Source organism: Pelophylax lessonae (genome assembly GCF_965119305.1).
Source record: "Pelophylax lessonae genome assembly, chromosome: 4".
Taxonomy (NCBI): Eukaryota; Metazoa; Chordata; class Amphibia; order Anura; family Ranidae; genus Pelophylax; species Pelophylax lessonae.
The window spans coordinates 611,678,825-611,705,189 of NC_138771.1; the positions used below are offsets into that span (position 1 = coordinate 611,678,825).

A 26,365-nucleotide genomic window follows, 5' to 3' on the forward strand; every position below is an offset into this window, starting at 1 on the left:
GAAGAGTGCGATACTCCAGATCAAACTATTCAGAATGGATGAGGACTCCTGTCTGAAGATGCAGCTCGGCTGCAGATTCACCTAGCCACTAGATGAATTTAGATTAAGTCTCTGTACAGATGACTTAGTTGGGTACATTATCTTCAGGATACCCGCCTAGTATCCCCTTTCACTCGTCTCACTGACACCCGTCCTCTGACTATCCTACACCGGGGTGGCCCCCCTCAGGTCAGGCCCCTAGACACAATCTTCTCTACTCACAATACTGTTTTTCGAGGGTCTCCAGTGTCTCTACCCCTCCAGTCAGTTCTCCTGGACCTCTGGGTTTAGTTCTTTCCTCTGGTCCCCAGGCCGACCGCCTGTGACAAAGTGCCACTGCTACAGAGGAGGAGGCAGCCACCACCCTCCATCTGCTCACCAGCCAAAGACCCCGCAGCACATGTGCTCCTGGCTTTTATACAGTATCCCACAATGCACTGAGACAGCCAGTCTCTGTCAATCACCGGTACTGTATCAAAGCCTGTGCATCCATTGGACAGGTTTTCTCCCACTGTCCAACATACCTCCCTATTGGACCAGTGTGAAACACTCTCTAGACCCAATGAATCACACACTGAGCACACTGAGCAGACCTAACTCACAGATCCTGCTCTCTGGTAGGCAGAAAGCAATACAGATTTTCCTGCTGTTCCTCTGATAGGCAGAGCCAAAACTATACTCTCTCACTAGCACCTACCTAGGAGGGTGCTACAAATAATTGGGCATCATGGCTTTGAAATTTGGTTAGATGTTGGCTTAAAATGGCTTAAATATATGCCAGTCCCTCACTATAAAAGCAGAGTTTACAGAAGCCATTTTGACATTGTGCTTAGCTGTGATGAGGGATGAACTAATGGTTTGATTTGAACCTAGGCTCAGACAAATTTCTGCCTGTTTGTCCCCTGAATGCTCCTATATATAACAGCTTCCTAATGTTCATGATTGCTAAGGAACTGCAGGTGCTGACACACGCGGTACCCCTATCAACGGTCGACATCACTGGCATCATTGACTTACAAGGCCAGGAATCCCAGGCCCAGTAAGCAAAGAGGCAGAAAGAGTGGGGGACATCTTTCCAAAAATAGCCACTGGTCCTGGTCATTTATTCTTGTGAGTGAGTAGGGGTGCCAGTATCTGGTAACTCCAGATTCTGATAAGCCCTCCACCCACAAACCCCCACAACTAACAGTCCAGGGTTGTGGAAAAGAGACTCTTGTGGCTCATCGATTCCCAAAAGTAGTTTCTGCACTACTTTTGGCGACTTCAGGGTGATTTCAATAGACATCTGTGCAGGAACCCGTACAGATGCCTATCAAATCTCCCTGAATTCGCACTGACATGCGAGTTTGAAATCGTGCGCGTTCAGCTGAATGATTTCACATCCGCCCTCAGTGTGAACCAGGGGCGGATCCAGAGTCTAACCTCTGGAGGGGAACTGTCATTTTTATTTTTTTACTAGTAATGGCGGCGATCAGCGATTTTTAGCGGGACTGCAACATTGCAGCAGACAGATTGGACACCTAACCAACATTTTTGATACTTTTGGGGGGGCCAGTGACATTACTACAGTAATCAGTGCTAAAAATATGGCAGGGAAGGGGTTAACCCATGGGGCGATCAAAGGGTTAAGTGTGAGCCTGGGGGGTGCTTTCTAACTGTGGAGGGGGGTGGGCTTGTAATATCAACACAGAGACCTGTGTTCCTAAATAGGAGGAACACAGGAGCTCTGCAGTGATTCCTGAGACAACAACGGTCTGCTGCATTTACAACTGCAGACCGTCGTTCTATCTTCACAGGGAGCGATCGCGGGTGCCCGGCGACAATCGCGGCTGCTGGCTCTGTGCCTTGGCTTCCCCGCTGACAAGTGGGCGTGGGCGCTCGCACCCCCAGGATCACTCCCGCACATCGCCGTACAGGTACGGCGATTTGCAGGAACCTGCCGCCATATAACTCATATAATCAGCTGCAAACACTAAATGTGATCCCACTATACAAATAAATGATTCAGTAAATAATATGTGTTCAGTGTTGCCAATCCCACCGGAGTGGAATTTACTGCCAGAACGCCAACATTTACGGATGGCACCAATTTTTTACTGGCACTGCAAAAATGTACATAAAATAGCCGTTTTCAGTGCTAAACCGTGCAAATATGAATAATTAAACTATAAACATGTAGATAGTGCTATTAGCAATGTGCTTAAGTTAAACAAAAGTCATAAACCATATTTCACCCCATGCTGTTCTTCCTCCTCATTTTCCAGCTCCACAGAAGCACAGCTAAACTGGATTACAGCTTTTTGTCACTGGGAACTTCCCACCTCTCTTCAAGTTTATCAGGAACTTGATACTCTCCTCTTCTTCTCTACTTAATATTATGTATATCAAAACATGTTAAGCTAGATCTTTCCACAGCCTTATCTTAGATGATGCTCCTTCTTTCTCCTTTAAGTTGAACCCATATTTGCTGGTGTCTCGTGGCTTGCAGGGGTAAGGGATCCTGCATAAGCACTCCAAGTATGTTCACGGTGACTACAAACAGTCTTTCAATGCACTCTTGCTGTCTTCGCAGTGCTTTCTCTGATCCCTGCGGCACAGCAAACTCGTCCACGCTCTCATCATCTTGCGCAGCCTCATATTCGCCCACTGTTATCAGCATTTTAGGTAGGATAGCTTGTGCCTAATATGAAAGACTTTGCAATGAGAGGATAGAAGTGTTCTCCTCTGAAATGTCAGTAGCAGATTGCTAGTTCTTGGGGCCAGACTGTTTTGCACCCAGCATCACTCAGCTCACCTGTCTCCGCATACTTCCCCCCTCCTTCTCAGATAATAATTAGAGACAGGCTGCACCTGTTTGTGTTTTCTGAAGTGAAACAATATTCTGTGCCTTCTTTCATCTTCTTCCTCATTCTGTAAGAGTTCAGGCCTTGCTTTTATCCCCGCCCCATGAATGTGTGTGTGCCTGTCTTACCTAAGCATTACCTGAACACTAATGCGGGCTACTTTCCCTGACATGTGACAAATATCATACCCAGGGTCACAACTTGCCGCAGTGCGGCCAGCGCCAGCAAGACAGTGTCACTGTCTTTTAAAAATGGCGCCAACCGTCGCCAGTTCGTCACTGCGCATGCGCCCGCCCAGCTGGAAATAGGCAAGCTTTTCCGAGCCCGACCGGCTTCGGAACGGTGCATGCGCAGTTGCGTGGCGGGCGTTCCATCATATTTTTGTACGGGCACAGCTGCCCGTAACGGGCATTTACGGGCGCAGCTGCCCGTAACGGGCATTTACAGGCAGCCTGAAAATGGGCTAAAATTTACGGGCTGCCCGTAAATCTACGGACGGTTGGCAACACTGTATGTGCTGCGCTAAATTAAACAAATTGCATATGAAAAATATTAAAGATATTCAATCTCAAAATATTGCAACAAAAGTCCATGTGATTAAATACGTGAAAAAATGATGGTGCGCTTATTCCAAATGTGAAGTATACCACTAAAAGTGATGTAAAATAAAGACTTATCAAAAACGTGTAGTGTTGCTTGTGACTGATAGGGAGTCAACAACTCAAATTGTGACACACACGACCTGTGACAGTGATGAAAGCAACTCCAAGTGATACAAGTTTTCCAGTGCTGATACACATAATAAAAGCAACTCCAAGTGATACAAGTTTTCAGGTGCTAATACACATAAAAAAACTTCCCACAAAGTGTATACTGGTATGAAAAATAAATACAAACAATAAATAAATTAATGTGAAAGTCCAATTCAAAAGTCCAACATAAAAGTGAACGGAATGTCCCTCCACCTGGTGAAATTCCTCCTTACCCGGCGGATAAAAGGTAAGTGCGATGAGTATAATTTTTGCTGGTATAACCTATATACCCTGATGTGATCCACCTCCAAAATGTGCACAAATACCAGTGCAGACAAACAATGGGCGCCTCTTACCAGATTTAGGAAAGACACAGGCTCAACAGTTGATGATAAGAATCTAGGACCGGAGCTTGGTTCCCCTCTGATGATGGCAATTCCCTCTTGGTTACAGCGGTGTTATACCGATTCACATACAATGTAAAGAGGAGGCTGATAGTGCGTTACCTTTGATAACATTTATTTACATCAAGGATCACACTTACATGAACACGGTGGATAAATGGGCGATGAATATACTCTGAGCAGAGAAATCTCTAGGCAACTCGGGTCTGGCTGCAGCACGGACCGCGAGTGACGTTGTGATGGCACGCCTCCCCTAATGACGCGTTTCCTCCAATAGGGCTTCAACTGAGAATGGGAGATGAGCGTGCGCCGTCACATCCGCCATTTTATACAGGAAGAGAGGCATTCAACTTCCGGTGTCTTCAAAGGAGGGCTGGGAAAACCGGAATTGGTATTATTCCGCCCGGAACATAATAATGAGGAGCCTTTATTGGATAATATTAAGATTATTATTGAATATAACTACCAAAGTTAATTAAAGGAATGCATATATTAAAATAAATGTTTATCAAAGAATACTATATTAAAATATTTGTGTGCCTCTTAATATATGTCCTATTGACCACGGAAGTTAAAAAATGCCAATCTTCCTGTTTCCATGTTAAAAATGTGGGTGTGCCAAATAAATATTATACAATAAAAATATAATGCGATAAAAATATATCATTGAACACATCCCTAATAACTGGAATAAAAGTTTAGGATGATATGAATAAAATTACATAAAATACATAAATTTTATTAGTTAAAATATCCCTAAAAACTTTAAAAACGCTGAATAGAATAAAAGGATAAAATGGTTAAAATGTCTAAAAGCGGGAAAGTTAGCTATTATTGATTTGGGAATTTATATCCCACTCAATGTTATGTCCTCATGGCCGAGAACATTTGAGTTCAAATATCCAGAAAGTTTCCCTTCTGGATATTGATCTTTTAAGGTTACTCCCTCTCCAGTGTGGAGTGAATTTTTCAATGGCAATAATTTTCATCTTTTTGGGATTTTTTTGGTGGCGTTTCACATAATGGTGTGAGACACTGTGTCCTGGGAAACCTTTGTATATATTGGCTAGGTGCTCCCCTACCCTTATACTGATGGTATGGATAGTTCTTCCCACGTATTGCTTCTTACATTCACATTGTAACAGGTAAATTACTCCTTTTGTATGGCATGAGATAAACTCTCTAATGGGGTATTCTTTACCAGTGATGGTAGATGTGAATTTTTTGGTTCTAATCGTATGTGATTCTTTGCAGATTCTGCAATTTCCGCATGGGAAGAATCCTTTCATGTCGGGGAAAATTCTAGTGATTGTAGGTTTCTCTACAGGATTCTATGCTACTAGATCTTTGATGCTAGTGGCTTTTCTGAAAATAATTTTAGGTCGTGGGGGAATGGCCGGCCCCAAGATTTTATCCTCTTGCAATACTCCCCAATATTTACGGAACACATGATTTAACCACTTATAACTAGTAGAAAACTGTGTGGTAAATGCAAATTCAGAATGAATTAGATTTTTTCTTTGGTCATTTTTCTTTACTGGTTCTATCAGTGCTTTTTGTTCAAATGAACCTATTTCATGTATTTCCTGATCTAATTTATGGGAATGGTATCCTTTTTCCAAGAACCTCTGTTTTAAGACTTTTGCTTGATCTTGAAAGTCATTATCCTCAGTGCAGTTTCTCCTAATCCTTCTAAATTGACCTTTCGGTACGGAGTTTAACCACGTGGGGTAGTGACAACTGTCCATGGCAATGAAGCCATTTTTGTCTGTAGGCTTGAAATAGGAGCGGGTCCTTTTCTATAAATAGTCAAATCAAGGAAGTTGATGGAATGTTTACTAAACTGGTAGGTGAACCTAATCCCCCAGTCATTACAATTTAAATTTTCCATGAATTTTGCCAGTGATTTTTCATCTCCCTGCCAGACAAATAGGGCGTCGTCTATATATCTCCTCCATATCACCAATTCTTTGGCTCTATTGGAGAAAATATTGTGATCTTCCCATAATGCCATAAACAAATTGGCTAGGCTCGGGGCAAATTTGGCCCCCATTGCAACACCCGTACGTTGAAGATAAAATCTTTGGTTATAATAAAAATAGTTGTGTTCCATTCCGAAGGTGAGGAGATCCAAGATAAAATTTTTCTGTTTAAAAGGAATTTTATAGTTAGTGTCTAAAAACACGCTGACGGCTTCGTAACCCATATCATGTGGAATTACAGTATATAGTAAGGTTACGTCTGCTGTAACTAGCAGAACTTCGCCCGTAACTTTTAACTGAGTCATTTCCTTTATGCATTGAGAGGTGTCTTTTAAATAAGCAGGAGTCTCTTGTACCAGTGGTTGCAAGAAGTAATCTACATACCTTCCGATTCTCGAGGTGACCGAGTCAATTCCGCTTACAATCGGTCTTCCCGGTGGTTTGGTCAAGCTTTTATGTATTTTCGGAAGGTAGTAGATGGTGGGAATCCTAGGGCATAATGGAACTATTAAATATTAATATTAAATATGTGACATGAATATTAAATAAGCCCTTTCGGAAATAACATATATAAAAATCCACGTGTATATAAAGTGCTGTGATCTCTAGATAAAAACTCCTCTAACACAAAGGTGACCAAAACTTCTCAGTGACTGTGAGAAAATCCACCACCAGAAGTGCAAGCCTCTCACCAGGTGCCACCCAGGGTCAGACAAAGCAGTCCCCTAACAGGGGTAATCAGTTATCAGCAACAAGGTATGAGCAAGAGGGTCCGGGATCAGTACAGCTCATCCATCCATATCACAGGGCCATAGATGAAAAAAGGGGAACAAATCAAAGAAATCTAGTGCTCTCTGTATAACTTGATCAGGCAGAAGTTTAATTGAAAATCAGGGTACTCACGAAAAGCTGTAGTATACAAGTGTGATACAGCAATGTTTCCATGGAAGGGTGTGACATCTGCAGCACGGCTCCACCCCCCTGAAATAAGTACGGGCACTGGCTGTCCATAACGGGCATTTATGGACAGCCTGATTAACGGGCGCTTGCCGGGACAATGTAAATTACCCAGAACAGGCTCCTATTTGCCAGGACTGCCCCGGCAAAAACTGGACAGTTGGCAATGGCAAGTATGGGATTGCTAAAACTGCCCAGGTATGCTCCTCATATTCCTGCTGCCTCATGGCATTCTACACACTAGTGAAGGGCTAAGATGGCTTTCTGTGAAAAAATAATTGCAGCTGACATCTGGCGCTCTGAGAAAAATAATAGCTACTGGGTACGCACTCACTTAACCACTTCACGCCCACGCTACAGCCCAAAGATGAGAAATTGGGACTTGGGTGATCGCATGGCCCTTTACCACATGATCAGCTGTCACCCAATGACAGCTGATCACGTGATGTAAACAGAAGCCTTTCTTTGGCTTTTTTCCCTTACGCTGAGAGCATTAGGAAAAAGAAATAAAGCCGATCACCGGCTTCTGTAAGAGGGACATCGGTTCCACACTATCCCCACCAGTGCTGCCAACGAGTACTCACCAGTGCCCACCAGTGCCACCAACCAGTGTACATCAGTACTGCTAATCAGTGCCCATCAGTGCCACCTTATCAGGACACAAAGCAACCAGTTTAATGGGACTGTGTCCAGCAAGCCGAGGGGGGGATTTCACCTTTTCTTCAGATCTCTACAGAGGGACACCTGCACCAATGTGCAACAAGTTTAACAACTTGCTTTCTGGGCACTTATACCCCCTTCCTGTCCAGGCTAATTTTTAGATTTCAGTGCCTTAACATTTTGAATGACAATTGCGCGGTCATGCAACACTGTACAAATCTGAAATTCTTATGATTTTTTTTTCCACACAAATAGAGCTTTCTTTAAGTTGTTTTTAATCACCATTGGGTTTTTTATTTTTTTTTGCTAAGCAAACAAAAAAAGACAGAATATTTTGAAAAAAACAAAACAAAAATGTTTTTCATATTTTGTTATAAACATTGTAAACTCATCTTTATGTTTTCCTTCCCTAATGTCTCTGATAAAGCTGCACTGATGGTCACTGATAGGTGGCACAGAGAAGTGGCACTGATAGGTACTGATAGGTGACTCAGAAAGGTAGCACTGATAGGTGGCACTGAGGGACATTGATGAGTGACACTGATTGGGCACCGATAGGTGGCACTGATGGGCACTGATAGGCACTGGTAGGCAGAACTGATAAGTGACACTGATGATGAAGCACAGATGGGCACTAATTGCCAGCACTGATAGGCACTTATAGGTGGCACCGGTGGGCACTGCTTAGCAGCGCTTAGCAGCACTGAAGGGCACTGATAGGTGGCACTGGTGGGCACTAATTAGCAGCACTTGTGTGCATTTATTGGCAGTACTGATGGGCACTGATTAGCAGCACTGGTGGGCACTAAGGGTACCGATGTCCCTCTAAAAGAAGCCAGTTAACAGCTTTATTCTTTTCTTCATGCTGACAGCGTGAGGAGAAAAAAAAAAGCCTGTAACCGGCTTCTGTTTACTTTCGTGATCAGCTGTCATTGGCTGACAGCTGATCACGTGGTAAAGGACCCACTGTGATTGGCCCTTTACCCCTAACTGTGATCAGCCGAGTCCCAAGGACTCGGTGATCATAGAGCATGCCACCCGTGTGCCCCACCCAGGGGGTGCGCTGGCAGCGCGAGAACGGGAGGTTGTTCATGGACACCCTACCAGCATTTTAGGCCCACACTGTAGCGGCTTTTGGCTATAGTGCGGGCCCCAAGTGGTTAAACCCTTTTTCCTAGGTTTTTGTGGCCAAAGATAGTTTTGTCAATCTGAGAGATAAAGAGTTTACTGAAGTTCCTTCTCCCAGGTCCACATGTACGATGGAAGGTCTGGATAAGCAGCGGCCAAGATAATAGAGTATAACTGGGAGACTATGTGTGTCAGAGGATCTGTCTGCAGAGCTAGATATTCAAAAGCATAGCAGGTATATATGGTAGTGAGGGAATAGAACTGATGTAAGATAAGGCCTGTTGCCTCTAAGCCACTGCATAGGGGTATGAAGGGGAGCAGTAGACAAGGTAACCATAGTCAATGATGGGTCCCACTGTAGGACTTGCAGAAGCCGTCTGTGATCCTGGTACTAGCAAATTTAGATACACTAACTAATTGAAACTTCTGTTGAAAAACATCAGATTTACTGGCAAGATCACTAGATGAAAATAATAGGAAAGAAATCCTAAGAAAAGAAAACTGATTTAATCAGCACATATAAGAATTGGTAAGCTGCAGTAAAATAACTGTTTGCTTTTGAGTTTAATGTTTTATCTAATGACTGTTCCAATGGTGCAGTAATGGATAGTGCATGTTAATATATATGAGCCTTGGCTCACACTAGATGCAGTGCGAATTCACAGCGAATTTGCTGCGGATTCCGCACCGCATCAAGATCGCAACCCATTCATGCGAACCGATTGCAGAGTATATGATAAGTTAACAACACTATGGAATCATTTTGCAAAACACAGTGCGATTTGCAGAATCTGATCGTATGGGTGTAAACACCCAATGCGATCCAATTCTGGTGTGGACAAAAAAAAGGGTCCTGTATGAGTTTGGTGCGAATGCGGTGCGATTTGAGCCATACAAATCCATGGCTGAAATTGCACCCCAGAGACACCGCATGTATTTCACTCAGGAATGTACTGTGACTCCTGTGTGAATTACATGCAGTGTCCTGCACCCTAATAGTGTAAACCCGGGCTGAAGGAGGGAGGAGATCAAATGGGCAGAAATCCCCAGTGCTTGATAATAAATGATTATAAAAAAAAGAAAACTAAAATGTAATCCACAATTAGCTAGGTTTACCCTCTCTATTTGCCCCCCAGGGGTCTTTGATAGCAGGTATGAAAATGATAGTAAATGCAAAATACCAAGTTGTCTCCAGGACAGGAATAGAGGGGAAATCTTCCAATCAGAACACCAGTTCCCGAGACAGCTGTTTTAGAGGGGATATCCTTTACTTTGTAGACTTAAAAAAAAAAAAAAAAAAAATGACAGGGGTTTTAATTTTGACCATTCCGTCTCCTTCTTTTTTTGAATATACATTTGTATCTAAAGGCAAAACTTTTTTTATTTTTTTATTTAGGGGTTAGATCCCCTTACATTTTATTTTACTGTGTCTGCTGGTGAAAATATTCATCTTCTCTGTTTGTGTTATTGGCCATTGTCACCAAGACAGAAAGTGCTTGAGAGCCAAATCTTAAAGTGGAGTTCCGGCCGAAAATACTTTTTTAAGATAAAAATACCACTTTAATCCTAACATATCGTCAATTACATTAACACTATTCACAGATTACAGTACAGCATTTGATTGTAGATCATTTCTTTTTTTTTTTCCAAAACATTTTATTGTGACAAAATGGAATGACATAAGAAGTGAACATCACTTTCAAGCAATACAAAGCAATACAAAGATCATTGAAAAGAGGAAAAAAAAAACAGGATGAACAGCAGTATCATGCACAGAAAATAGGGTGGATGAACAAACCATGACTCAATCATATCGGGAAGTATAGGAAAGTACAAGATCAACGTACGATAGACATTGTAAACCGTTCAAGGAGGTGAGGACAATCTTGTTCCCCCTTCCCTTGGTGCAGGACCATGGTGAGAACACAAACATGAATCAATTGCAACCTCCACCTCTGTTAGGTGTGCCACGACCAAGGCATCTTCAAGGGCAGTGGTGGCTCCCTTCACGTGTCCGGACACCCCCAGAGGGGAACACGCTGTGTCCGGGCACAGGGGGCAACCATTAATGGTGTGTAGGTCGTCCTGGGGCAGGGAGTTCCGAAGAAATCCACTGGAGGGGTCGGTGGAGTTAAGTGTTCTGGCCCATAAGCGTGGTCGGGACTGCGGTTTGGGGGGAAACAGGGGAGCACCTGGGAGGGGGCGGGGGGACGAGGGGGTGGGGGGGGGTAGGTGGAGAGACAAAAGGAGAGGACGCTAGATAGAAAGAGAAAGGGGAAAAAAAAAAAAAAAGGGGGAGAGAGCAAGGAAAGATATACTCAGAAGAGATGTGTGACGCCCCGTGGCATTAGTGGGAGGGACTCGACCAAGGACGTAATTAGTGGTTGACGGGAAAATATGCCCGAAGCGACCCGAATCCGACACGACAATAGCTAGCAGCTAGGATGTGGTGGTCAATGTCCTAAAGTCCGGAAGTGTCGTGAAGTGTATCCAGGAAGCCCAGGTCGTATAATATTTGTGGTGGGTATCTTTAGCCTGCGCAATAGTGTCTTCCATTTCTGCCACCCTTTGGACCCTCTTCAACCATTCCGCGACCGTAGGGGGGGAGGTAGAACGCCAGTGACAGGGCACACACATCCTGGCAGCGTTGATAAGGTGTAGTGTGAGGGACTTCTTGTAACTGGAGTAGGGTAAGGAGGTGTGGTGAAGCAAATATTGCGCCGGAGTAAAATCAGGAGTATATGTGGTGATCCGGGGAATCAGGGATTGCACCTCTCTCCAGAACGGCTGGACCAAAGGGCAGTCCCACCAGACATGCAAAAGGGAGCCCGGATGCAGGCCACATCTCCAACAAGTAGGAGAGTTAGCCGAGGAGAACTTGTGTAATAATTCAGGAGTTCGGTACCAGTTAGCATAGAGTTTGTAGCCAGTTTCCTGGGCAAGGACATTTAGGGATCCCTTGTGCATGTGGTAGTGAATTTTCGTCCAGTCGTCCTCAGAGAGGCTCCTGCCAAGGTCCCTTTCCCACCTAGACCGAAGTGCCTTCGTGTGTGCGTGGTCAACCGGAAAGAGTATAGTATATAATATGGATATCAAATGACGATGTGGCCCTGGCGCTTCACAAAGTCGTTCAAATGAAGTAAGGGAGCGGGTCCAATCCGCCACCGGCTGTGCGCTGTGCAGGAAGTGTCTAACTTGTAAAAAGCTGTAGAATGGAACGTCTACGGACGGGTATTTGAGGCGAAGGGCCTGGTGCGTAAGAGGGCGAGCGTCAGCAAAAAAGTGACGTGCCTGAAAGGGCATGTCCACGGTGGGCCCCGTGGAAGGGACATAAGGGAGATCAGGTGGGAATTCTGGAGAAGCGCACAGGGGTAGCAGTGGACTAAGTTTCGGGGAAAGATCTAATTTATGGCGGATCGTTTGAAAGAGGCGCAGGGTTGCACCCGTGACGGGATGGGTCAGAATAGAGCGTGGAGCCTTGGACGGCGTCAGTAGATCATTTCTTACCTTTAAAATTGATTGCAGAGTGTGGCCATCTCCGGTGTGGGCATCTGAAGCCTCTGTGTCCCCTCTTCCTGGTTTCTGGCTACCCAGAATGCCGATCGCAATCTCAAGCATGCGCTGTAGGCAATGAGACTAGCTGCCAGCCATGCCCATTGCCTCCTGGGATTGATGACACACATCTCCCAGGATGCAATGCAAAGCCGGAAGTGACATCTAGGGCCGCGGCCGCAGAGGGGAAGAAGGCGGAAGTTGAACAAACTATCCTCTGAAAATAAGGTAAGCGACCCCCCCCCCCCACCCCCAAAAAAAAAAATGTAAATGCCCAATTCTTCTTTAGCCTACAGATCACTGCTGGAATCAGCAAAGTATAACATTAGGGTAGAACTCCGCTTTAATGTTGACATCAGAACAAGTGGTAGGGAATCCTCCAGCTGGAAAATGTTTTCTGGTGATAATTGTCTTAGATGGGAATTTCCATTACTTTGTCCTAATGGGACATAAACAGAAAAAAAAATTGATGGGGGCGTTGAGGTTTCATCTGTGCTTACTCTACCCAAAACGAATACAAATTTTGTTAACTTGTTCACTTTAAAGGGGACCTCACAGTCTGCTAAAATATTGTAAGTTGGTATAAAATTAACCTGTAAAGAAGTTAGATTTATACCTACCTTACCCCTTTCTTCTGCATTCCTGGGCGTGACTTCACCTTTCTTTCCAGAAGATTCCTTGATAATGCAGAGCTGATAAAGTCTCACAAGAAGATACTCCAGTCCATTGCAAGAGCATCTTCCCATGAGACCTGGCTGATCTGTATTTTCCAGGATCTATCAGGAAGAAGTGAGATGTCATCCTCGCCTTGACACCATGACCAGAAGACAGGGGGAGGTAAGTATAAACCTGAATTTTTTTTACACCTACTGAAGCCCAGATATTGTAATTGGACCATGCATTTTACAACAAGTCCTCTTTACGTTATTCCATAAGTAAAGTTTTGATATTTTACCTTTATCTATGTCCTTTGACAGATGTATGCTCATTACTCCCAATGTCCTGCACTTGGAGAGTGAGGAGACCATAGTGGTGGATGGGCAGAGCCGGGCATTTGAGGCTGATGTTGAAATTCAGGACTTCCCACATAGAAAGTTACGTTTGGCCAAGCAAAAAGTCTCCCTTACCAGCGCCAACAAATATCTTGGCTCGGCAGTAGTGAAGGTAAATATTTAGTACATAGTACCAATCCAGAAGAGGAATCATCTTACCAAACTTAGAGTTTGCATTTTATTACTTTCTAACATTTTTTGTGTGATCTTTACAGATTCCCTCTAAGGACCTACTGGAGCATCGCAGTGTAAAACAATTTGTGTACGTTACAGTAAGGTCTCAATTATGCAATCTAGAAAAGGTTGTCCTGCTTGGACATCAGAGTGGATATGTTTTTATACAGACAGACAAGACCATCTATACTCCAGGATCTACAGGTAATCCATAGACAGACAGACCTTTGAACTCTATACAACTATAATTTTTATTGTCTATACATACAGTATAATACAGATGTAGCACCCTCCTAGACAGGTGCTAGGTAAAGCATTTGTTTTTCTCCGTCTGCTTATCAGGGGAGCCTGATCTTTTAGTTTAGTGCTCTCTTTAATAAGTGTGCATTCATTTGGTCTCAGGGAGTGTCCCCAGTGCATCCAATAGGGAGGCCTGTTGGACAGTGGAGGAAACCTGGCCAATGATGCATAGGCTTTTGTGGGAGTCCCAGTGGGAGGGCACCACTGCAGTGCATCCTAGGATTGACCTTAAAATCCAAGAGCACATGAGGCAGGGTGTCTTTGGCGGGAAGCAGAGTCCCAGGAGGAGGGTGATGGCTGTCTCTCCTTCTGTATGCTGAGGAAAGTGGTCACAGGCAGTTGGCCTGGTGAGCCAGGTGTGGAGCTTAGCCATAAAGGTCCAGGAGAAACTGACAGTGGAGCTGAAGGCAGAGCTACCTGGGAAAAACAGTGTCTGTGAGTACCAGGGGGCTTGCCAAGGCATCTGCCCAGGAAGGGGACCACTCCAGTGAGGTCGGTGGACAGAAGGTCAGCACACACAGTCAGTGAGCAAAGGGGGTGCCAAGTAGAATCCTGAAGAGTAATCTACCAAGTAGTTTGCCTTTCAAATACTTCACTTCAGTGGCAAGGTGAAGCAGCAGCCTTGCAGCATTCAACATAGATAAAATTCCTCAAGATTGTGCATAGTTTGCTAAATTGGAGTATCCCACTCATCCTTTCTCCTATCCCATCATAAAATAAAAACAAGAAAAACCAAATCCCCTGGACTGTTTACTGACTGAGCCAAGAATCTAAAGTACTAAGAATCCACTTTAAGCAGCTCCCATGGGAGTAGTGATCCACATATATGATTATTTAGGTATTTGTGTGTCATCCAAAAGTGTAATGAAGTCAGTGTTAGAGAACCACTCCTCCAAAAACTAATATTTAAGTTCTGAGAAAGCAATGATGGGTTGGATGATCCCCCAGATTACTTAAAGATATGAGACAGTTGGACTTGCATATGCAAACAGGCCCTGTTGTTGGTAGGCCGAACCCAAGCTCAGCTCTTTCCCAATGGGAACAGCAATGAAAATCTGAGGTCTTAAGCCTTCCCTGCTCATTAAAAAACTTAAAAAAAAAAAAAAAAAAGGGCCACTTCACATGCCATTATATAGCCCAGTAGCCTGCCATCAATGAAATGGGGAAAATAACTCCCAATGCTCTCAAGATCTATGTTTTTGTTCTCCTCTTTCCACTATAATGTTGTGGCAAAGCAAGGGATGTTCTGATTAACCACTTGCCGACCACCGCAAGTAGATATACTGCGGCGGTCAGCCCCTCACAGGCAAAGGGACGTATATATACGTCACTAGCCTGTGAGGCTCTGGGGAGCGAGCGCACGGCGCCGGAGGCGCGCTCCCACTCCTGCGCGGTCACGGACCCCCCCCACTCCGCCGGTCACTCTGCGATCGTCTCTGCAGAGGGAGAAAGTCAGGCGGCTAGTGTAAACAAGCCGCCTGTCATTCTCCCCTGTGTAGAAACTGTGATCACACGGTTCTATGTAGAACCGTTGATCACTGTTTCTACAGCTCAAGCCACAGCCAATCCCAGTAAGAAGCACGCCCCTAGGGACACACAACACCACCCCTCCCTCTCAAATAAAGTTAACCCCTTCACTGCCAGTGTAATTTTATAGTAACAGTGCATACGTATAGCACTGATTACTGTAGAAATGTTACTGGTACCCCCAAAAGTGTCAAAAATGTCATTCAAGGGTCCGATCTGTCTGCCGCAATGTCGCAGTACCACAAAAAAAATGCAGATCGCCGCCATTACGCGTTTAAAAAAAACAACAAAAATGACAAAAATCTTTCCCTTTGTTAGTAAACGCGATAACTTTTGCGCAAACCAATCAAAATACGCTTTTTGCGATTTTTTTTTTACCAAACATATGTAGCATAAAACAAATTGCCCGAAAATGTTAAAAAAATTTGATTTTTACATTTTTTTGGGGGGGAATTTCATATAAAAAATTTTGAAAAACATTGTTATTTTTGCAAAATTGACTCTCTTTTTTTGTTTATAGCGCATGATCAAAAAAATCGCACAGGTGATCAAATACCACCAAAAGAAAGCTCTGTTTGTGGGAAAAAAAAGGACGTCAAATTTGTTTAGGTACAGCGTTGCACGACCGCGCAATTGTACGTTAAAGTCACGCAGTGCCGAATCACAAAATAGGCCCTGGTCAGGAAGGGGGTAAAATCTTTCGGGGCTTAAGTGGTTAATGTGCTACAACGTGCATCGCTAATATGTGAAATAGTGAAATACCATATATGTGAAATATAAAAAAAACAAGGAAATACAGTGACAATCCTTGACAGTAGTATATAACCAAATTCCACAAATAATAAAATGTATAAAGAGTCCATGAACAGAGATGACATTAATCAAAAAATCATCCAAAATGAGTTGTGTGAAATAGTGCAGCACACAAAGTAGACCACAAGTTCCAGCAGAGATAGGCTATCCAAGAGAGCTCTTTCCAGTGTGATCAGGAAAAAATCACCCGTGGACAAAAGAGCATATGGATGGCTGCTTACCAAAACAATATGGCTGTCCAACCTCATGGAATAGCCCCAAGCACTTGTAACAGAGCTGATGCACAGGATCATATGCGGTCACTCATGATGCAGTACCAGGTATGACCATAGATAATCTCAAATTCGGGATTTTACCATGATGACTTGACTCCTTTATTTCCAGAAAGAACACAAATATTGCATGCAGTAATTGTTAGTGAATTGACCCCATTGTAAAAAGGAGAGGAGCTCTGTTGTATCTAAACATTGCTCTCTACTCTCACCGCAGAGCCAGGGGGTACCTGTTGTTTCCTTTTGCTCTCCTTTCCTCGCACTTTGTAAGTCAGTCTCCACTTCCCACTAGCTCTCCAGCACATTGTACCACATTATGTTTTTTTTATTTTTTTATATAGATTAGTGCAAGCGGCTTCTTTTGTATACACATATTTCTCAAATTTTCATATAGCGCAAAAAAAAAATACCTTGTTTTATGTCCTGACTAATACTTGGAATAGTAAGCGCCCGGTGTTCAAAAGAATATAAGTTTGATGGTAGATTGAGGCGTTTATTGGGAGTACAAGAGAAGATTGACAGCACTCCCAATAAAAGGCAATTAGGATATTTATTGAGCAAAAGAATCCAGAATGATAAAATATCATGGACCTTGGTTATGACTAAGCAAATCTTTTTGTGAAATGCGTTAACCATCTTGCTAGCTGTATTTCCATGATGTTTGTCATTTTGGATACTTTTGCCCAATAAATATCCTAATTGCCTTTTATTCAGAGTGCTGCCAATCTTCTCTTGTGCTCATTGCTGTTTGGATTATGGACCTAGACGAGCACCCGGCTTCCAGGCTTTTACTACACACACCTGAGCGGCTTTTTGTCCACCGCTGTTCAGTCATTATTGAGAGTAGCAACAAGTACATCAAGCCAAGGAGGGTGGCTCTCCCTTCTTCAGGGCTATTGCTGCACACTATTAAAATGGGAATGATTCCCACACTGGTTCTATATTCATCAGCTGAGGTTGCAAGGTGAGTCATTGTTTTTACTGAAAAGTAGGTCCATTAAAGTGGAACTGTATGCACCCACAAACCAGCCGGTCTATATAAACGCTCTCTTACCACTCATCTCCTAAATGCAGCAAAGTCCATTATATCAACATTGTGGGGCCAACCATTGATTCCCTCATTGCAACAATGGCTATGTAAGGTTGATGACATTTGCCTCTTAGAAGAACTCACCTGTATTTCTAAAGGCAATACTAGTTGCTATACCAAAATATAGGCCCGCTGGTTCGAATTTAAGGAAATTGTACTAAACCCTCCTGGCCAATAAATCTATGTCTTTTTATCTCTGTATATTTTCTTCAACTTTGTATTCCTTCTTGTGGAGGTTTACAAACATGGTATAATTCATCTGTCCTCAACTTCTTCTTTTCCATTTACCCTTCTCTTTCTCATTTCTCTCCTATTCTCAATTCTATTTACCCCCTCTTTCTCCCCCCTTTCTCCCTACCCCCTGTTTACTCTTTTCTACCCCCCCCCCTTCCCCCTCTACAGTATATTCCCTGTATTACATTATTTTCCATAAAACCTTTTTCCCTTTTTCTTTTGATGTTAAATGTTTTGTGTCTATTACGCACAGTTGACCCGAACCCAGGTAGTTTTTGCTGTTGCTTTCCTTAAACTTTGACACTCCTGACCCTGTTGGTTTTCGGGCATGTTGTACGGTTGCTAAAACATTTATAGAAGATTATTTGTAACCCGCTTATTTGTTTTTTCTTGTTTATCTTCTAAATAAACAGATATTAAATGTAACAAAAAAAAAAAGCATAACTGTAGTCCTACCCCTCTTGCCATAATGAACTTGCACCCCTATGGCAGATTCCCTAGCTGTTTGCACTCCTTCAGCCTAGACAGATCACAGTTCTCCCATAATGCCCCTCATTGCTTGGTTTGCCCCCGTCTTCTCCTGGTCTTTTTGCAGGTTCCAATTCGATCACTTTGGCCATTGAGTGGTTTACAGATGCCAAGAATGTACATTGCTCTGTGCCTGTCCTTATTAAAATTTTGCCTATATGTAGATAATTATGTGTCCTTTTTACATACACTTTAGGCTTAGTACAAATTTCCTTGAACCTTTAACCCCTGATCCCCCCCCTTAATCCTTTCAACTTTTAGTTTTTTAGTACAAAGTTTCTTACTAATCATTTTTGTGTCCTTCTTTCCATAGTTCTTTACCGCATTTTTTCGATGAATTATAAAATGTCCCCGATAAAAAAAGCTATCATTGTGGAATTTTTGGTAAGTGTTAACTTTCCTTTTCAATCAAAAGTCCAGGACAGGGTAAAAAAAATCAAACCAAAATCACCAGGGCTGTCACACGGGAGAAAGGGTGGGTAGTCATGTGTCCTCTATACCACAAAGTATGCAGCATTTCTCGGGCCTAAAGTGGCGGAAAGGAGTAGAAGAGGTAGTGAGGGAAAATATGCTGTATGTGCAGCTGCAGTGGGGGAAAACAAGTGACCTTCAATGAAATACAAAGCTTGCCATCACCTGCTTCCTTCTAAAAAGGATCAGCATGGAGGCTTGGAAGGTTGGAGTGGTCAACCTCAATTTTTACAGGAAAAGTATAATTTGTTGGTAACCTGGTAGGTAGGTAGGTAAAGATGGTTGTATCTTCTAATCATTATGAAATACACTTTTTAACTGAAGGTAATCTTTGATTAAGCATGTCTTGAAGCATACCTCCCAACTTTTTTAGATGGGAACGAAGGATACCTATTAGCAAAACTATGTATGCATTGGACACACCGCCTGCCACGCCCACTTAATGGAGAATTATAAAATAAATTTACAAATGCAGCAACTTAGAAATTGGATGAAAGGTTTAGCACTGAGAAAACACTGAAAGATAAAAAGTGCATTTTATACACAACTATATAGATCAGACCAAAATGAGGGACAAATGAGGAAGAAAGAGGGTCTTTGTTCCAAAATCTGTCCCTCAATATCAGGAACAGTTGGGAAGTACTGTATGGTAAAGCAATATTAAACCAAAAAGCAAATATTTATCATATTGAAGCTCACCAATTCTTAGATCTGATGGCTGCATTCATTTCCTATTTTTAGGATTTCTTCCTTTTGTTTTCACCTGGTGATCCTGTTAGTAAGTCTGTTCTTTTTCAACAGAACAAGCTCCGATGCAGACATAGCATTTACAGGGTTGAGAGGAACCATTTAACGCTGACAAGGGAGCCTACAATGATCAGCTTTTATTAATTTGCTCTATGTAAAACCTTTATCCCAAAAGGAACAAAACTGTTACTGTAACTGCTGAAAAAGTTTGAGTTGGAGTTTGGCTTCAATTTCTTAGTGTATCTACATCTGCTAGTCCATCTAACACACCCCTCCCCCCATACTGACAATAATGTTGCCCCTCTGTGCTCCTTCATCCAGAGTACAGGATGGTGTGGTACTGGCCAGATCACCAGATAAAAACAGAGGGAAAAAAAGCCTAAAAAAAAAAAAGAAAACAAATGCAGCCAAAACATCTAATGATTGGTAAGCTGCAATATATAACATTTTTGGTTTTGGGCTTAATTCCGCTTTGTGTACTCAGTTCAAATTCAAACAGGATTTTTTAATCTGCCACCAGCTGTCCTCTTCAGATGTGCTTATTTGTTTTTATACTGACCACTCATTTTTCTCCTCTTTTTCCAGACTCCTGATAACATTATTGTTAAGAGGGATACTGTCAGACAGGAATTATCCTCAGGCATCCTCTCCCTGTCTTATAAACTGCCTGAACTTATAAGGTGAGTATATACTGTATCTTTCTTTTTTTTTTTTTTTTTTACATTTAATCAGGGTCAGTTAGATTTATAGATGTGAATGAAATGGGTAAAAGATGGCTTTAGCTCCTGTTCTCCAATTGTAGAGAACTCTGTCGCATTTCACCCTTTTCGGGGCCTTTATAAAGTTTTTGTAAAGCCGGAAGTTCTTTTAACTTCCTGCATTCTATGTATGAAGTTAAAAAACATTCATAAATGCATCTTGCCTCACAGCCACCCCCCCCCACAATACTTACCTGAGCCTGATCCCGATCCAGTGATTTGCACGAGAGCGGCTGCTGTCCCAGCTCTCTTCCTCCTCATTGGCTGAGAGACAGCAGGAGGAGCCATTGGAGAGAAGAGGAAGATCAGGGCTGCTCTGTGCAAAACAATTATACAGAGCAGGTAAGTATAACATATTTGTTATTTAACCACTTAAGCCTCGGAGGATTTGGCTGCTAAAAGACCAGGGGGTATTTTGCGATCCGAAACTGCGTGACTTTAACGGACAATTGCGCGGTCGTGCGACGCTGTACCTAAACTAATTTGAAGTCCTTTTTTTTTCCCACAAACAGAGCTTTCTTTTGGTGGTATTTGATCACCTGTGCAATTTTTTTTTTTTTTTGATCACGCGCTATAAACAAAAAAAGAGTGTCAATTTTGCAAAAATAACAATATTTTTCACATTTTTTTTATATGAAATTCCCCAAAAAAAAAAGTAAAAATCAAAATTTTTTAACATATTCGGCCAATTTGTTTTATGCTACATATGTTTGGTAAAAAAAATCGCAAAAAGTGTATTTTGATTGGTTTGCGCAAAAGTTATCGCGTTTACTAACAAAGGGAAAGATTTTTGTCATTTTTGTTGTTTTTTTTTTAACGCGTAATGGCGGCGATCTGCCATTTTTTCTTTTGCGGTACTGCGACATTGGGGCGGACAGATCGGACCCTTGACTGACATTTTTGACACTTTTGGGGTTACCAGTGACATTTCTACAGTAATCAGTGCTATATACTGTATATGCACTGTTACTGTAAAATTACACTGGCAGTGAAGGGGTTAACTTTATTTGAGAGGGAGGGGCTATGTGTGTACCTAGGGGCGTGATTCTAACTGTGATTGGCTGTGGCTTGAGCTCTAGGAACACTGATCAACGGTCCTACATAGTAGAACCGTATGATCAGTGTTTCTACACAGGGGAGAATGACAGGCAGCTTGTTTACACAAGCTGCCTGCCTTTCTCCCTCTCCCCCGACGATCGCAGAGTGAGCGGGTCCACCGGTCACACGAGCGGGGGGGTCCGTGACCGCGCGGCGCGCGCTCGCTCCCCAGAGCCTCACAGGCTAGTGACGTACCGATACGTCACTCTGCCTGTGAGGGGCTGACCGCCGCAGTATATGTACTTGCGGCGGTCGGCAAGCGGTTAAAACATAAATGTAAGGCTTTGGTATCACTTTAAGCCCTGAAAAGGGGGTGAAATGCGTTTGAGGAGTTCTCTACAGGTTGAGAACAGAAGCTGAAGCCATCTTTTACCCATTTTATTCACATTTATTCAACAGAGAGTTCGTAACTGTGTGCTTACAGCCACCATTTTGTTGAAGTCTACTGGAGTCTTACAATCTGATCCTGTCTAGGGATGATCGAACTTTTGAAAAGTTTGGTTCGGCCAGAACATTCGAACTACCCGAAATTTCAGAACCCCATTGAAATCAATGGACCCAAACTTCGATAATCAAAAAACACAATTTTAAAGCCATAAAACCCAATAAATGCCCCTAAAAAGTGCCTAGGGTTCTGGGTCATGCCCCAGGGACTATTAAAGCGGAGTTACGGGCACAAAATCGATATTATTTTTTTGTGCCCGTCCGCTTCTACACCTTCACCTGAAAAGGAATTGGATAGTTAGGTTTTTTTTTTATTTACTCACCTTGTAATTGAAGATCGAAGATACTCACCTAGTCTTCACTTCCTCCCTCTGTGCCGAGGCTCAGTCATTTCTTCCGGGCTTGCACTGATTCCTGGGAGCTGAACGTCATCGCTCCCAGGAATCAATGCGACGGCACCAGCCCCGCTTGTCACTTCCGGGCGACGCCCGGGCATGCCCAGAAGCTGTGGAGGAATGCGGCGCCGCACCGGAAGTGACGAGAGGGGTCGGTGCAGGCGCATTCTGGGAGAAGAAGACGCGGAAGAAGACGCCAAAGAGGACCGCGCCGGCTTCAGCTGCCCACAAGAGAGATGGAAACGCTGTGGAAGAAATTTTATAAGTGAGTATTTCTTCTAAAAGGTAAGTGCGAACCGGGACAGATCAGAGGCTAGCCATTGTGGAATGTGCTAGCCCTGACTGTCCCGGGGGTATGTCTATTGAAAAATGACTTCTGTGCCCGGAACTCCGCTTTAATCACACAAAATAAAGTTCTTAAAAATTGTCATTTTTGAAAAAAAAGCCAATTATTGAAAAAATAAAAAAAAAATAAAAAAAGAGATTTTTTGATTTTGAAATGGATGAAATGGATAGATGGATTTAGTATCTGGGGGGTCTAAAAAGTGTACCTGTGAAGTTTCAGCTCTGTAGCATGTACAGAACCATAAAAAAAGATTGTTTGTATTTTGTCACTTAGAAGTGAGAACACAGGTAGTTGGCTTCGCCCCTGTTACACCTTGCCGGTTTAGTAGCAAGCGTTTATTTGGGCATTTTTTGGGTTCTTTTGAGGCAGGAAAAACATCTGAACTCGTGTATACGGGTATATATCCCACTATACACAAGTTCAGATGTTTTTCCTGACTCCAAAGAACCCCAAAAATGCCCAAATAAACGCTTGCTACTAAACCGGCAAGGTGTAACAGGGGCGAAGCCAACTACATATGTTCTAAGTGACAAAATACAAACAATCTTTTTTTTATGGTTCTGGACATGCTACAGAGCTGAAACTTCACAGGTACACTTTTTAGACCCCCCAGACACAAAATCACACAAAAAAGTTCTTAAAAATTGTAATTTTTTATATTTTTTTGATAGAGAGATATTTATTGAAAAAAAAAAATTAAAAAAAAAAAAAAAATTTCTTTGGATTTAGTATCTGGGGGTCTAAAAAGTGTACCTGGGAAGTTTCAGATCTGTAGCATGTCCAGAACCAGAAAAAAGATCATTTTTCAGTAGAGCGGGGAGGGTGGGACCCCCCTTTTACACCTATATGATGTTTTTTTGGGGTTCTGGACATGCTACAGAGCTGAAACTTCACAGGTACACTTTTTAGACCCCCCAGACACAAAATCACACAAAAGTTCTTAAAAATTGTCATTTTTTTATATTTTTTTGATAGAGAGCCAATTATTGAAAAAAAAAAATTAAAAAAAAAAATGTCTTTGGATTTAGTGTCTGGGGTGTCTAAAAGGTGTAACTGTGAAGTTTCAGCTCTGTAGCATGTCCAGAACCATAAAAAAAAGATTGTCTGTATTTTGTCACTTAGAACACAGGTAGTTGGCTTCGCCCCTGTTACACCTTGCCGGTTTAGTAGCAAGCGTTTATTTGGGCATTTTTTGGGTTCTTTGGAGTCAGGAAAAACATCTGAACTTGTGTATAGTGGTATATATACCACTATACACAAGTTCAGATGTTTTGCCTGCCTCCAAAGAACCCAAAAAAAAGCCCAAAAAAATGCTAGCGTCAAAAAAAAAAAATGCCCAGGTGTGTTGTTGCAGGCATTTTTTTGGGGTTTTTGGAGGCAGGCAAAACATCTGAACTTGTGTACACACACATACTTATATGTATTTGACACTTAGACATATATAGGTGTTATAGGAGCATAAATCTATTAGTGTAAATGATTTCATTAGCGCAAGCATATATTTCTGCTACTATCACACCTATATATGTCTAGGTGTGTATATACATATAAGTATGTGTGTATATATACCCGTATACACAAGTTCAGATGTTTTTCCTGCCTCAAAAGAACCCCCAAAAAATGCCTGCAACAACACACCTGGGCATTTTTTTTTTTTGGCGCTAGCGTTTTTTTGGGCATTTTTTTGGGTTCTTTGGAGGCAGGCAAAACATCTGAACTTGTGTATATGGGTATATATACACACATATGCCCCAAAAAACGCCTGCTATTAAACCGGCAAGGTGTGAAAAGCGAGAAGCCAACCTCCTGTGCTGAAAGTGTTCTAATACAAACAATCTTTTTTTTTTTATGGTTCTGGACATGCTACAGAGCTGAAACTTCACAGGTACACTTTTTAGACCCCCCAGACACTAAATCCAAAGATTTTTTTTTCCAATAATTGGCTCTCTATCAAAAATCTATCAAAAATGACAATTTTGAAGAACTTTTTTTGTGTGATTTTGTGTCTGGGCGGTCTAAAAGGTGTACCTGTGAAGTTTCAGCTCTATAGCATGTCCACAACCATAAAAAAAAAGATCATATAGGTTCTGGACATGCTACAGAGCTGAAACTTCACTGGTACACTATACACAGGTACACTTTACTCAGATGTTTTGTATGCCTCCAAAAACCCCCCAAAAAATGCCTGCAACAACACACCTGGGTGTTTTTTTTTTTTGACGCTAGTGTTTTTTTTGGGCATTTTTTGGGGTTCTTTGGAGGCAGGCAAAACATCTGAACTTGTGTATAGTGGTGTATATACACAAATAGTTATATGTATATACACACCTAGACATATATAGGTGTGATAGGAGCAGAAATATATTGGTGTTAATTATTTCATTAGCGCAAGTAGTTTTTTCTGCTCCTTTCACACCTGTATATGTGCAGGTGTATATATACAGACATTGGTGTGTATATATACCCCCTATACACATGTTCAGATGTCATTTCTGACTCCAAACATGTGCTCAAAAAAGCACTAGCAACGCCTGCAGCCAAAAATGCTGGCGGCGGCGAAGCCATATTACAGAAACGAAAGTGACTTCAGAGAAACTAGCTTTTCTCTATTGCGGTCACCCTGCTATGGAAGGGTTTGGTCACCCTGCCATAGCAGTCACTGTCAGTTCACCCTACACTACATTACGGTCACCCTGACACTTCACACTTTGCCTACAGAAACTGAATTTTTGCATCTAACTAAAGTGTAAAGGAGCACTCTAACTACACTAGATATCCCTTTCCTCACACTAATAAATGCTAAATGACACTTTTAAAGTAAATTTAACAGAACTGCTTCCATTCTCTTCCATGTCTTGTATAACAATGCTAGGAATATGGTGGGGGCTATCTTATATACTGGGGGGCGTATTCACTAATGATTGGTCTAGGGACCCCCTAGGCACTCCAATCACATTCCTAGCATTCTCCTGCCCCCTCAACTGGCTTTTGCTAATGGTTCTGGTCCAATCACGGGCTTTTAAAGCCCATTTCCTGTCCCATTGCATTTTGGTCGGTTCTGGTTGCCGAATTCTGAACTTTTTGGGCAAAAAGTTCTAAATTCGGCCGAACCTCGAACACCCAATGTTGGGGCCGAAACGATGGTCGACCCGAACCGTTCGATCATCCCTAATCCTGTCTGCCTTGCACCAGTCTATCCACATGCTTATCTGAATGATACAGGTTCAGGAGGCATTTTGGTCGGTTCTGGTTGCCGAATTCTGAACTTTTTGGGCAAAAAGTTCTAAATTCGGCCGAACCTCGAACACCCAATGTTGGGGCCGAAACGATGGTCGACCCGAACCGTTCGATCATCCCTAATCCTGTCTGCCTTGCACCAGTCTATCCACATGCTTATCTGAATGATACAGGTTCAGGAGGCATTTGAGTGGTACCATTTTCATTGTTTTGGGCCACAATTAGATTTCTACAGTAGATAATACACATGTGTGGAAACTCATTCAAACAGACAGACTCTTCCCATATAAGATGGATTTCTCGACAATCCAAGGTGCAATCAAAATGTTGTTTTTAAGGAGACATAAACACAAGAATATAGATTCAGAAGAACAAAAAGAAATGAGTAAGAAAAATCACATTACTATCATAAAAAGGGTCTGGCACTTGGTCAACATTTATGGAAACACTCAACTCTTCAACTCTAAGACCACATTGTTACACAGTAGCTACGCCGATCACCCATAACATTCTGACCACTGACAGGTAAAGTGAATAATATTGGTACAATGGCACCTGAAGG

The 26,365-nt window shown here is 42.5% G+C and overlaps 1 protein-coding gene across 4 annotated transcripts in view; it reads left to right on the top strand.

Moving 5' to 3' along the window:
- Positions 1-26,365, top strand: part of LOC309553574 (A.superbus venom factor 1-like) — a 1,719,715-nt gene that overhangs the window by 872,500 nt on the left and 820,850 nt on the right. For all 4 annotated transcript variants that reach the window (XR_014225177.1, XR_014225178.1, XR_014225179.1 and 1 more), the window contains exons 2-5: positions 13,295-13,481; positions 13,585-13,747; positions 18,621-18,691; positions 20,111-20,205. Coding sequence is in view for 1 of the 4 variants with exons in the window: in XM_082254846.1 (XP_082110972.1) it covers positions 13,295-13,481; positions 13,585-13,747; positions 18,621-18,691; positions 20,111-20,205 (516 nt within the window). In the remaining 3 variants the exon portion in view is untranslated. The remainder of the gene's footprint in view (positions 1-13,294; positions 13,482-13,584; positions 13,748-18,620; positions 18,692-20,110; positions 20,206-26,365) is intronic.